We start from the raw sequence: 11,359 nt of genomic DNA, 5'->3' as shown, positions 1-11,359 counted from the left end.
GCCTGAAGAATAGGCCTGCCTAAATTTACCTGTACTGACAGTTCCTCACTCTAGCACCTACCTATGGTAGAGGGTGCTACAAATATATCAAATGTAATTGCTAATACCTGTAAAGTAAAAAAAGGAGCTTTGGATGCAGATGCTGGCTGAACAAAATGAAAGTTAGTGTCAATCATCTTTGACTCTGCCTACACCATATTAATGCACAAAAAAATACACATTTGATGTTCAATAAAGATTTATTGGGAGCTGTAGAACAGTTATTTGATATTTATAATTTAATTTAAATTGCTCTTCTGAAACATTTTTTCATGTGACTGGCACAGCACCAATCAGTACTGAGCAGACAAAGACTCTGTACACTTTAGAGAGAATACATCAGCAGAGTAATAGACGTCCCTCCCAAGGATCTTTCCCTGCAGACACCAAAGGACAAGGAAAGATTATGTGACCACATAACAGTGCTGCAAGAAAAAGTTACTTGGAGGATTTAAAAAAATATAGTGGCATGATATATATGATTTATGTGAATGAATTATGGAAATTAACACTTGTTTAGTATTACTTTAATGCACAGAATGCATTAAGGTGAAAACAACCTTTAGCCTTTACAACCACTTTAAAGTAAAAATAAATTGAGTACTACAAGTCAGTTTTTTTAGAATGATTTATTGAAGGCTTCTGGACAGTTTTTTGGTAAAAGTAACATACAGAGTAGAATATAAATCCACCAAGATTTTGAAAAAAAAGAAGAATATTTCTGTGACAGACAACATTTTATCAGGTTTTCAAAACAACAGTGTCATCCTAGTGCAATGATTTTATTTTCCAAATCAGTAGGTACACTTTATTACTTTTAGGTCTGGGTAACACTGCCAAGTTAAGACAATTATAGGGATGTATTTAATAACAGTTCAAAGTGCAAAGGTATGCAGTAACTCATGGTAACAATTTTAACCAATCTTAGCAGAAGTGTAACTATGTGTGATGGGGCCCACTAGCAAAAATATTAAGGGGTCTCCTACTTCTTTATTCTTTCCATCCAGCTAGTGATATCTATAGCTTATTACAAAATTGTATTTGTATTCAATTTATCCAAATGTATTTACCAAATTCTATTGCTACCTACATGCATTAATATATAGCCTGGGTTACCAAACTTTATATGCATTAAAGTTATCCAAAATTATTTGTCAAATGCTATTGCTAATTGCATAAATTAATATGCAATGTTGGGACCACAATGATGCTGAGCCCCATTAAATAAGTTTTTAATGGTTATAATTGAATCCCTTTATTGTTAATAGACTAAGATGATGTGATTGATGACAATGATGGGTTACTAAACAGAATTGTCTTTTTCTCTGTTACTGAATAATCTCAATAATGTAATTGCATATCATAATAGTATACCTCAGCATTTTATTGTTTTAACACTTATTTAAATACATGGCAAAATATGAGGCTGCTGTTCTCTAAGATCAGTTTTGGTGGCGCTCAGTTTTTTCGGGAGGATGTGGTGGTGGTTGTTGATACTATCTGCGCACCTGAGTTACGGCCACCACCAGACACAAAGCCAGTTGATTTTTGGTTGTTTACAGTGTAGCTTCCACCACCAATGGCTTGTCCACCACTAATACTGACTCCGCTGCCAACACCGAAACTACCTCCGGTGCTAACTCCACTTCCACTGCCAACACCGAAACTACCTCCGGTGCTAAATCCGCTTCCACTGCCGACACCGAAACCACCTCCAACTCCATAGCTGTGGCCTGCTCCACTGTTGGTACCATAGGTTGAGCTCACTACAGCTGTCAGAAGAAAATATCACTCGGTTTTATATACATTTTATATATATGTTTTTCACCTATAAATAATAATAAACTTAAAAGTACAACTTACATATGCTTACTGGGCCAACACCTTCTCCAGCCAACCTGTATAAAAGGAAGACACAATTATAACAATGACACTAAACCAAAGCATATTGTAGTGATTTAACAGTTGCTTGGTTCTAAGGATTCAGTAACCAAACCAGAAAATTTATGTTTGCATTGCAAAGCTAATAGACTAAAGGTAAATTCCTAGTTTTAACCCAACTGTCTGTATAGGGAACACGGGTTGGTAGATCCAGCAGGATTAGCAAATTACAATACTGATACCAATTTATGGTTGGATGTTACCTCAGGCAATCCTCTGAATCCAACTCTATCCAAGCTATCAAATTGCACTTAAAAAAAAATAAAAATCAGATGTTGGCCAGGTCATTCCCTGAACCACAGCAAGGAGTTGGATTCTGATAATGTAACTACCCTTATATGAACATATGCCCACATTTAGACACTAGCATTTACTAAATATGAGAATATGTTTATATAAAGTCCTTGTTTTCAGTACCTGCTCTCCTCTCCTTCTAGAAGTTTCCTGTAGGTAGCAATCTCAATATCCAGAGCAAGTTTGACATTCATCAGCTCCTGGTAGTCTTTCAGTTGGCGAGCTATGTCCTGTTTGGCCTTCTGCAGAGCATCTTCTAGTCCTGCAAGCTTTTGCTTGGCATCTTTTAGTGCAAGCTCGCCACGCTGTTCAGCATCAGCAATTGAAGTCTGTAGTTTGGCACACTGAGAGTATAAATAAAAAAAATATTAGAACAGGGCACTTTTAATAAGACAAACATAAGCAAAAAAATATCAAATTCTGTTTAAAATATGAAATGCTGAAATCTTTTATAGGCCTGCAAGTTAAACACCATTGTGCAAGGGCCCCAATGCTATTTCAGGAGATAGCAGACTGAACCTGTAATCGTTAAAATAATGTAAGCATAAAAATTATTTTATTTGTTCAAATATTAATTTTGTTGTCATTAAGTTGCAAAAAACTTTACAGCTACAAAAATGTGTGTTCATCGAGATCCCCATGAAAAAAGGTAAAATTTGGCCTGCCCAGGGAGTTATCATTTTTAAATAAACCTTTGTAATTACTACCAGTAGAGAACCTATTGTGGGTTTAGAGGTGCAATTTGCCCCAGGTACAACCAGCTGTGGTGTACTGTACGAGGCTGGTCATAGAAATGTCTAACTTGGCAGGTGGAGATGTCAACATATTGTTACAATTGTCCATTTGTTGCCCAGGTATTGCAACAGTTGACTGTTAGTTGCCAATCTATTGTATAAAATTGCCCATTTGTACCTTATGTATTATCAGGATTGAATAACAAAATAGTTGCACACTGCCCCCTAGTGGTAAGTAAAAATGAAAAAGATAAATTGGAAAAGCTGCAGCTATCACCTATGTGTTCCCTATGTGTAACCTCCATATGATATTAGTTGTTAGCAGTGCCAAAATAATAATAAAAAACAATCAATATAAGCATAAATTCATAAACGTTCATAAAGATCCATGCTCTTAATAGATAAATGGTAATCATTTTAAAGCCAGTGTATAACAAACTTCGCTGTGAAGGGCGCGCCTCACAAACATTTCTGTGACTTGTGCTCCTTTTACCAGGTGCAATACGCGCTCACCTCCTTATTATACCCTAAATGGAGTCAAATGCGCTCGAGGATGGTGGCGTAATGCATAGGGGTAGGGCCTGGTGGTGGTAGTGGCGTTATTACATGAGACCTGCTGGATTTTTATTGTACATGCTGTTTCTATATTCAATAAATGTGAGTGCAATGTTTGAAGTTGGGTTTGTGAGGTTTATACAAGACTAATACCCAGGTGCTGCACTATTGGAAGCATTCTTGTCTTTTCGTGTTTGCTTGGAGCTGCTGGTGAGTAATGTGGAGCCATTTCCTAAGGAGCATCAGTTATTATCCAGAGCACATTTGACCCTGTTTGGGGTATAATAAGGAGGTGAACTTGCATTTACCTGGTGAAGGGAGCACAAGTCATGGAATTTTTTGTGAGGCACGCACCTTCATGGTGAAGTTTGTTATACACTGGCTTTAAGAAAATCACCATTTATTTATTATGATCATGGACCTTTATTAACTTTTATGAATTTATCTGATATTGATTGTTTTTTATTATTATTTTGACACTTATTAGTTGTTAGCAGCGCTATAGCATATTATATCATATTATCAGGATTATGATTTTTTGCCTTTGTATTGTCAAATCACTGCTATTTAGAAGACCAGTGACATTATATAGGGAAATCCACAGCAGGCCTGTAAATATCAAAGCGCACCTATACACTGTGGTGCACTAAGTGCACTGCTGTAAAACCCTTCAATTGAATGCTATTTTTGCCTTGATTATAAATGTGATTTTCAGAAACGTTGTTCCAATTAATTAATTTGTGTTATGTTCATGATTATTGCAGAAAATATTTTTGATGTACGGAGGAGGAGTGTTAAAAAATAATTCTCCCCAGGTGTCCAATACGCTAGGCAGGCCACTGATTACTACACATGGTATTGCTTTTTAATTTTTTAACCTAAAAAAAAAAAAAAAGTGGGCATGTTTCTTCTAAGGAAATTTTCAGATAATAATAGCTTTCCTAAACCCAGTGATGGAATAATAAATAGTCTTTTGCTAGTGAGTGTTTTCACATCTGACAGCTTAATGAAGGATAATGATCTCTAAAGGTTTTGCTTTTAAAGTACCTGTTTCTTCACGCTGTCAATTTCAGAGCGAAGTCTATTTATCAAACGATTCAGCTCAGCAATTTCAGTTTTTGTGCTTTTCAGATCCTCGCCGTGTTTTCCAGCAGAGACCTGAAGCTCTTGATACTGCAGAAATAACAAAAAATATAATGTTACTGTGGAAATACAACTATTGAAACCTATAGGAAAATTGACAGTTTTAAGAGCAAGATGGATATAGTTCCAGCAGTTGATCTTAGGCCCAAATTCCCCCTATTTCCCCCTAAGTATTTGTGCTCAAAGACATTTTGCTGTACTCATTACCAAATGAGACGATGTAATAACTTGCGTTTTGGACAGACTCAGAAAGCTCCAACAATGTGTACAGTACTACAGGTATTCTATGCTATCAACTATGGAGCAGGTGTACGACGAACACTCATAGAAGCTATAGTAAAGCATCAATGAATGGATTGGGTTGGAGAAAAGGGCAGGTATAATCTTGATGAGTGCATTTAACAGGTCCCTCAGCTCTATGAATTGTTGTACCAGAAAATGATAGCATGCGAGGATGGGGATGGGGTGCAGATAGGGTGGGGGGGGGGGGGTGGTATGGGAGGAGGAAAATTTCAAATGAAGTAGAAGCCAACAGAACAAGGGACACATCACATTGATGACAAGCAATGTCCCCTGTGTTGATTATTTTTTTTAAACTTAGGCTTTAAATAGAACTACAGTTGGTTTTTATTTACAAAATGATAGCTGATTTTGCAGTAGCAATAATACATATCTACATGCTGTAAGATCTTTGAGTGAAAAAACGAATGTGAATTTTTTTTTTTTTTTTTTACATTTTGCCCCAACCAAAACTGCACAATATGCACACTGCACTGCTGTAGACCAGCTTACTGATGGTAAAAGCAGTGGAACATGTGTACACATTGAGCATTGTAATAGCTTCTTATAGTCTCCATCAGAAGTGTATATGACAAGGTGACAACACAGGAAAGCAATTGGCATGCAAGGGCAGAGGATTGTCATTCAATACTAGGAAATGTCTAACCAAAGATCTTCAAGACAAGATCACGTTCCACTGCTTTCACCAGTGGCGGCCGCTCCTATAGGGGTGCCGCCACCCTAATCCATTTGCCCAGCCCCTAATCTACATACAGGATGCCCAATGCATGAATTTACATTTTTTTAAGCACATGATTACAGCCTGAGGCTCTAATTGGCTTAGAAAAAGGGCACGCTTGGGACGCAGAGCACGGCTCCCTGAGCCCACCAAGTTGTGTGACAATAGTGAATTAATATTCACTATTGTTACATAATTACATAGTAGATACGGTTGAATAAAGGCAATAGTCAATCCAGTTCAGCCTGTGTGGGTGTATGTGTGTCAGTGTCTATAATTATTTACCATATCCCTGTATGTTGTGTTCTTTAAGATGCATATCCAAGTGTCTTTTAAAAATATCCATACTCTACACTGCCATCACCCATTGTGGAAGAGAGTTTCACATCCTTATTGCCCTGACAGTAAAAAATTGTTTTCCTGCTTCTCCTCCCAGCCAACCAGGAAGCAGGTCTTAAGACTCATTTGATTAGTCAAGAGGAGAAGCAACCACATTGGCCGGTATCGAGGAGGATGCACGGGGTTATCTGGGAGATGGCTATCCTCATCAGAGCGATCTCTCTGCTTTCCATCAGTGCCAACCCATAAGCCAGAGCCCGATAGCAAGAGTACCACCCACTGAGGCCAGTGACAGCAAACTACCCGACACCCCCCACCCACCAAAAAAAAAGAAAGATTTGTGTGATTGGGTTAACTACTTTGGAGGAGGGATTTAAGATACTTTATAGTATTAGGGGAATCTAAAATAAAGGCCAAAGAAGCTTTGAAGAGGAAATATAAATATAGACATTTATATCAAACTAGGCTCCATTAATTAACACAAATGCATTATTTAAATAAGGGACTCACTTTGTTTTGATACAGGGCCTCAGCTTCTTGCCGGCTTCTGTTGGCGATATCCTCATACTGAGCCTTGACTTCTGCAATGATGCTTTGTAGGTCTAGAGCTCTGTTATTGTCCATGGACAGGATGACTGAGGTATCGGAGGTCTGACCCTGCATCTGGGCAAGTTCCTAAAAACATGGCAAGAAGCAAAAGCACATCCAGTTCAACCAATAGAAGGGAAAAAAATTATACAATCCTATATTCACAATCCTAAACCCGCAGTAAGTATAAGTAGTAATAGTATTAGTAAGGTGTCTAAGGACTATGGTTCTATGACCCTCAAAATGTCACCACAGCTCCTTAACAAATCAGGATCAGAAATTCACTATGTTAAAAGGTAAAGGTAGAAGAATGGATATTATCACACAATTTAAAAATATATTGATCAGCAGATGTACTAGGCATTCTCTATAATGGAGACACTACAAACCATCTTATGCTTTCACAATGCTCCTGGGGGCTGCTGTCAATTACAGCCTTGGTATCCAGTAGTTCGTACCTGCATTCACTGTAAACGGTGTACTGCATCAACTTTAGATGCTGCCGAGTGACTTATTCTGGTATCAAAGTATGCAGAGGTAAGTAACATGTGAATGTGTTGATGCCTGCTAGGATACTTAATTCTGTAAAAGTTGGGGACCAGTTGTTGCCTACCTTTGTGATACAAGCTACATCCAAACCTAGAAAAACTATTGATTTACATACAGACTTTTACAGTCACCTTTTTTTTTGGAAATGGTTCACAAATCTTTACTACCAGAAGCCTATCACTGGTGTTTTCTTACACATAAAAGGTTGGTCTTTGTAACAAAGGATCTAATCATTGGGGATTTGAGTATGCAATCTAGTGGTTGAATTTAGAGAAATGGAAAGGACGATAAGGGCTACAGACAGAATGAATGTGAAACTTATTGCTAGAGTTACAAGACGGGTCAGTTACAATGAGGGTCAGGTGATAGGGACCTTAGGTATCCACCTCAACGCCAGAAGCTCTACACTGAGAACTATCCGCATTGCACTCACTGTAGGACAATCAAAAACTGTCATACTTTTAAAGGTAACTAATGGCAATATATCTTTTTATGTAAAGAATTGTATGAAATATACTTGATAGCAACAATTGATAAATACCGCTTCATATAGGGCTCTCAGGAAGTTGATCTCATCTGTCAAAGCAGCCACCTTGGATTCTAATTCCACTTTGCTTGTGTAGGCAACATCCACATCCTAAGATAAGCATGGAGTAATATTTTATTGTATATCATAGGGTCTTACATGGTGTGTTACATACCAAAATCATTTTATATATATATACCTTTTTGAGTACCACAAACTCATTCTCAGCAGCTGTGCGCTTGTGAATTTCATCTTCATACCTGTTTGAAATAAATGTATAGTACAAATTAGCCAAATATCATTGTTTAGTATGTGTAAAGCTAAAGTTGCTTGATTGCATGCAATTGAAGAAAATGTTTTTGACTGTTTCTTGGAAATTATTGCTAATGGCTAAATAAATAAGCCAGAGGGGGCTTTTCCCTCTGCATAGCATGGGAGTTTGCCTAATTTCATGTCTTAAGTGAATGGGATAGAATGTTTCACACTTCTAAAGTGTATCAAACAATGCAGCTTATAAATGGCCTGCATTTTCATTATACAGGGCATAGAATAATAAATATTACCTAGAGACTTGTGTTCTATAAATTTAGCCCCAATAATGGTGCAATTTGATCACACTGCATTTACTTACTTGGCTTTGAATTCTTCTACAGCATCTTGCATTTGCTTCAATTCTCCATCCAGACGTGACTTATCATTTACTAGACTGTCCAGCTGTCTCCGTAATGCATTAATATAGGCTTCAAAGAGAGGCTCAATTGTATTCTTCACAGTCTTTACTCCTTGCTCTTGCAAAAGCTTCCATTTTGTTTCAAGAACCTTGTTCTGCTGTTCTAGAAATCTTACCTGAAATATAAAGTAAACATATGTTTTTCACATTTATATACTAAGAAACATGATATTATGGTTTAACAGAATAGGTAGTAAGCCAAATGATCATGCAGGGAGTAATTGTGACCATAAGTTTACAAAACAGGTGCAAAGTTAGAAGCAATGATAAAAAAAAAAAAAAATGGTAAAAAGAATGTATGCAATGGGGCTGATTTACTAAAACTGGAATGTGCAAAATCTGGTGCAGCTGTGCATGGTAGCCAATCAGCTTCTAACTTCAGCTTGTTCAATTAAGATTTGACACAAAACCTGGAAACTGATTGGTTTCAATGCCTAGCTGCACCAGATTTTGCACTCTCCAGTTTTAATAAATCTACCCCGTTGTTTCTTTGGCTTACTAAGTGTAATATGTGGCTGCATAATATAGTCTCTATACAATTTTATAATCACAGAAAGTCTAGATGAAAATCACTTCAAAACTGTTAAGAATACAAACAGCTACTTATGCATATCCTCATAAACAGCTTCCCTTTACTGAAGTTCATAGGCGAGATCCAAGGCCCAATAACAAAGGACTACCCCACTGGAAATAAAGTACTCTGGTACAAATTAGGAAGCTGCTCCCCACAGTATCAGGGACTAATAAAAAAGACGTGTGCTATTAGGCTGCTGGCCACATGACAGTTCTGACAGTGGAGGGCCTTTCACCTGGCTGCAGATCACTTATTCAGCTACCTCAGCCTCATTAGGTAAGGCCTCTGTGAGCTGCTGAGGGAGAGAAACCCGAGGAACTTATTTTTCCTGGGTGTGTCCAGAAACCCAGGGAGTTGTGGGAGAGGAAGTTGAAGGGGCCTTACTCTGCATCCAAGTGTTGTGGGGAATCGGTCATGTTGCCACACTGGTATAAAAGCAATATCTACTCCCCAGACAGTTATTTGTAGGGACCAGTACCTGAAACAGCAGGATGACTATTTATGGTTATTAAAGAAGTGAAGTTCAAAATTAAGAATGTACTGGTTCTCATCCAAACCATTACGGTTATAATAAAATATAATGGAGTGCAACATTTCACTAGCAGGTGTACTACAACTGATAATAAGGAAGTACAGTTCTCACAAAACATAACCTAGCGAGAGTGTGAAGTGCTAAGGGTTGTAAAATACAGTGAAGATCCTCTTTGAATAAGTGTACTTACCTTATCGATGAAGGATGCAAACTTGTTGTTCAGAGTCTTTATTTGTTCTCTTTCTTCTATACGAACTTTTTGAATTTGTGGGTCAATTTCCAAATTGAGAGGAGCTAAGAGGCTCTGATTAATTGTAACTTGTTGGATCCCCCCTGGTGGGCATACAGGAAATCCAGAACTACCACCAAATCCTTGGCCAGCACCAAATCCAGAACCTTGTCCAAACCCTGCTCCGACACTAGCTCCATACCCAGAACCACTTCCAAACTGGGACTGTAAACCTGTAGGAATGGAAATTTTTCTACTTCCTCCCAAGCAATAAAGACTTCTGCTACCAAAGCCACCAGAGCCAGCATGGCCAGCACCAACACCTCCACCACTGGACCGAGAGACAGAGACTGAGCTGAAGTTATTTCGGTTTGCCACAGATGGAACAACAGAAGCACTGCTTGTACTTTTCCTTGTTCCTCCAAGAGAGTATGTAGCTTGGCGAGATACAGACATGATTCTTGGTAGATCTGTGTTTTTGAAGATGAGCTCAAAACAATAGTAAATGGCTCAGTGGATGCTCTAACAAAGCTTCCCCTTTTATTTGTCTCAGTATGTGGGTTTGGTCACAGGGTTGACAGTGTATCATCCTGCCTCAATAGTGGGTTTGGTATGCCTTCTAGCAATCTAAACACTGAGCTCATCTGATTAACTCACGCCTTGTAAATTAAGTGTAGATAAATCTGTTTGTTAATAAAATGATTGACCATTTCAAAATTTGCTGATTACAAGTAAATACAAGAATGCTTTCACAGAGAGCTGAGTATTATAAGTTGTATCCCATAAGGGCTCTTACACCAAGATAAGAAATGGAAAGTAATATTTATTCAGAAAAAAAAAACGAGGCTATTATCATTTATAGCATAGTTGCATATAGTTTAAGAAAATTCAATTAAATCAAAATTAAAATGTATCTTTATATATAAAACTTTTTTTTGTTTTTGTTTAGATGGTGGAAGGATTGTTCCAAAATTGACCAGTTCAGCAGGGACCAGCTGCATTTTGATCCATGTAAGGGCAGGCTGGTCAATCTACTGATCGCCTTGTGAACAACCAGCCTGTTGAGATATTTTTCGAATGAGTCTTCCTGCAATCAGAACATAATAGCACAGCAGGAGTGACTCAAGGTGGATGGCGGAATAGGTTCTTTTTTTTTTGACCCGCTGGTTGAAAAAAAAATTAATAATGTATGGCCATTAATAGACCCACCATCAAGTTTTTCACCCTTCTATTTGTTACTTATGGTCATTGTTGTTAAGGCCGGCCATGCACGGAGCAAATTTCTTTCCTGCAAAAAAGGGTTGCAGGAAAGACATTTGCTTGATTCTCTCATAAACACAGACAGTGTTGATGCAGGAATCCCTCATGCCGGGCTATTGTGTATAGCAGCCACTAGCCATAATCGCATGAGAATCCCGCAGGCTGGCTGTCCCAATCAATCAACTTAGCACATTCAGCTGAACCAGCCGAGATTCAAACTGTGTACGGCTGGCCTAAGAAAAAAAATTGAGGGGAAATTTTACAGTTGCCACCAAATGTATCACAGAGGAGATTTGTTCTTTGAAATG

General features: G+C 38.0%; 1 protein-coding gene across 1 annotated transcript; it reads right to left on the bottom strand.

Annotated features, from left to right (window-relative positions):
- Positions 1 to 649: 649 nt before the first annotated feature.
- LOC143983816 (keratin, type II cytoskeletal 75-like) lies at positions 650 to 10,324 on the bottom strand. The gene is made up of 9 exons (XM_077483912.1): positions 9,753 to 10,324; positions 8,358 to 8,572; positions 7,926 to 7,986; positions 7,742 to 7,837; positions 6,574 to 6,738; positions 4,611 to 4,736; positions 2,398 to 2,618; positions 1,903 to 1,937; positions 650 to 1,811 (listed from the first exon to the last, which is right to left on the bottom strand). Exons 1-9 carry the CDS (start codon positions 10,245 to 10,247, stop codon positions 1,498 to 1,500), a joined length of 1,728 nt encoding a protein of 575 aa, XP_077340038.1. The 5' UTR covers positions 10,248 to 10,324; the 3' UTR covers positions 650 to 1,497.
- Between the last annotated feature and the right edge of the window lie 1,035 nt (positions 10,325 to 11,359).

This window comes from Lithobates pipiens, unplaced genomic scaffold, assembly GCF_037356315.1.
Source record: "Lithobates pipiens isolate NorthernLeopardFrog02 unplaced genomic scaffold, aLitPip1_a1.2 Scaffold_16, whole genome shotgun sequence".
Taxonomy (NCBI): domain Eukaryota; kingdom Metazoa; phylum Chordata; class Amphibia; order Anura; family Ranidae; genus Lithobates; species Lithobates pipiens.
This window is presented reverse-complemented; position numbering and strand designations above follow the sequence as displayed.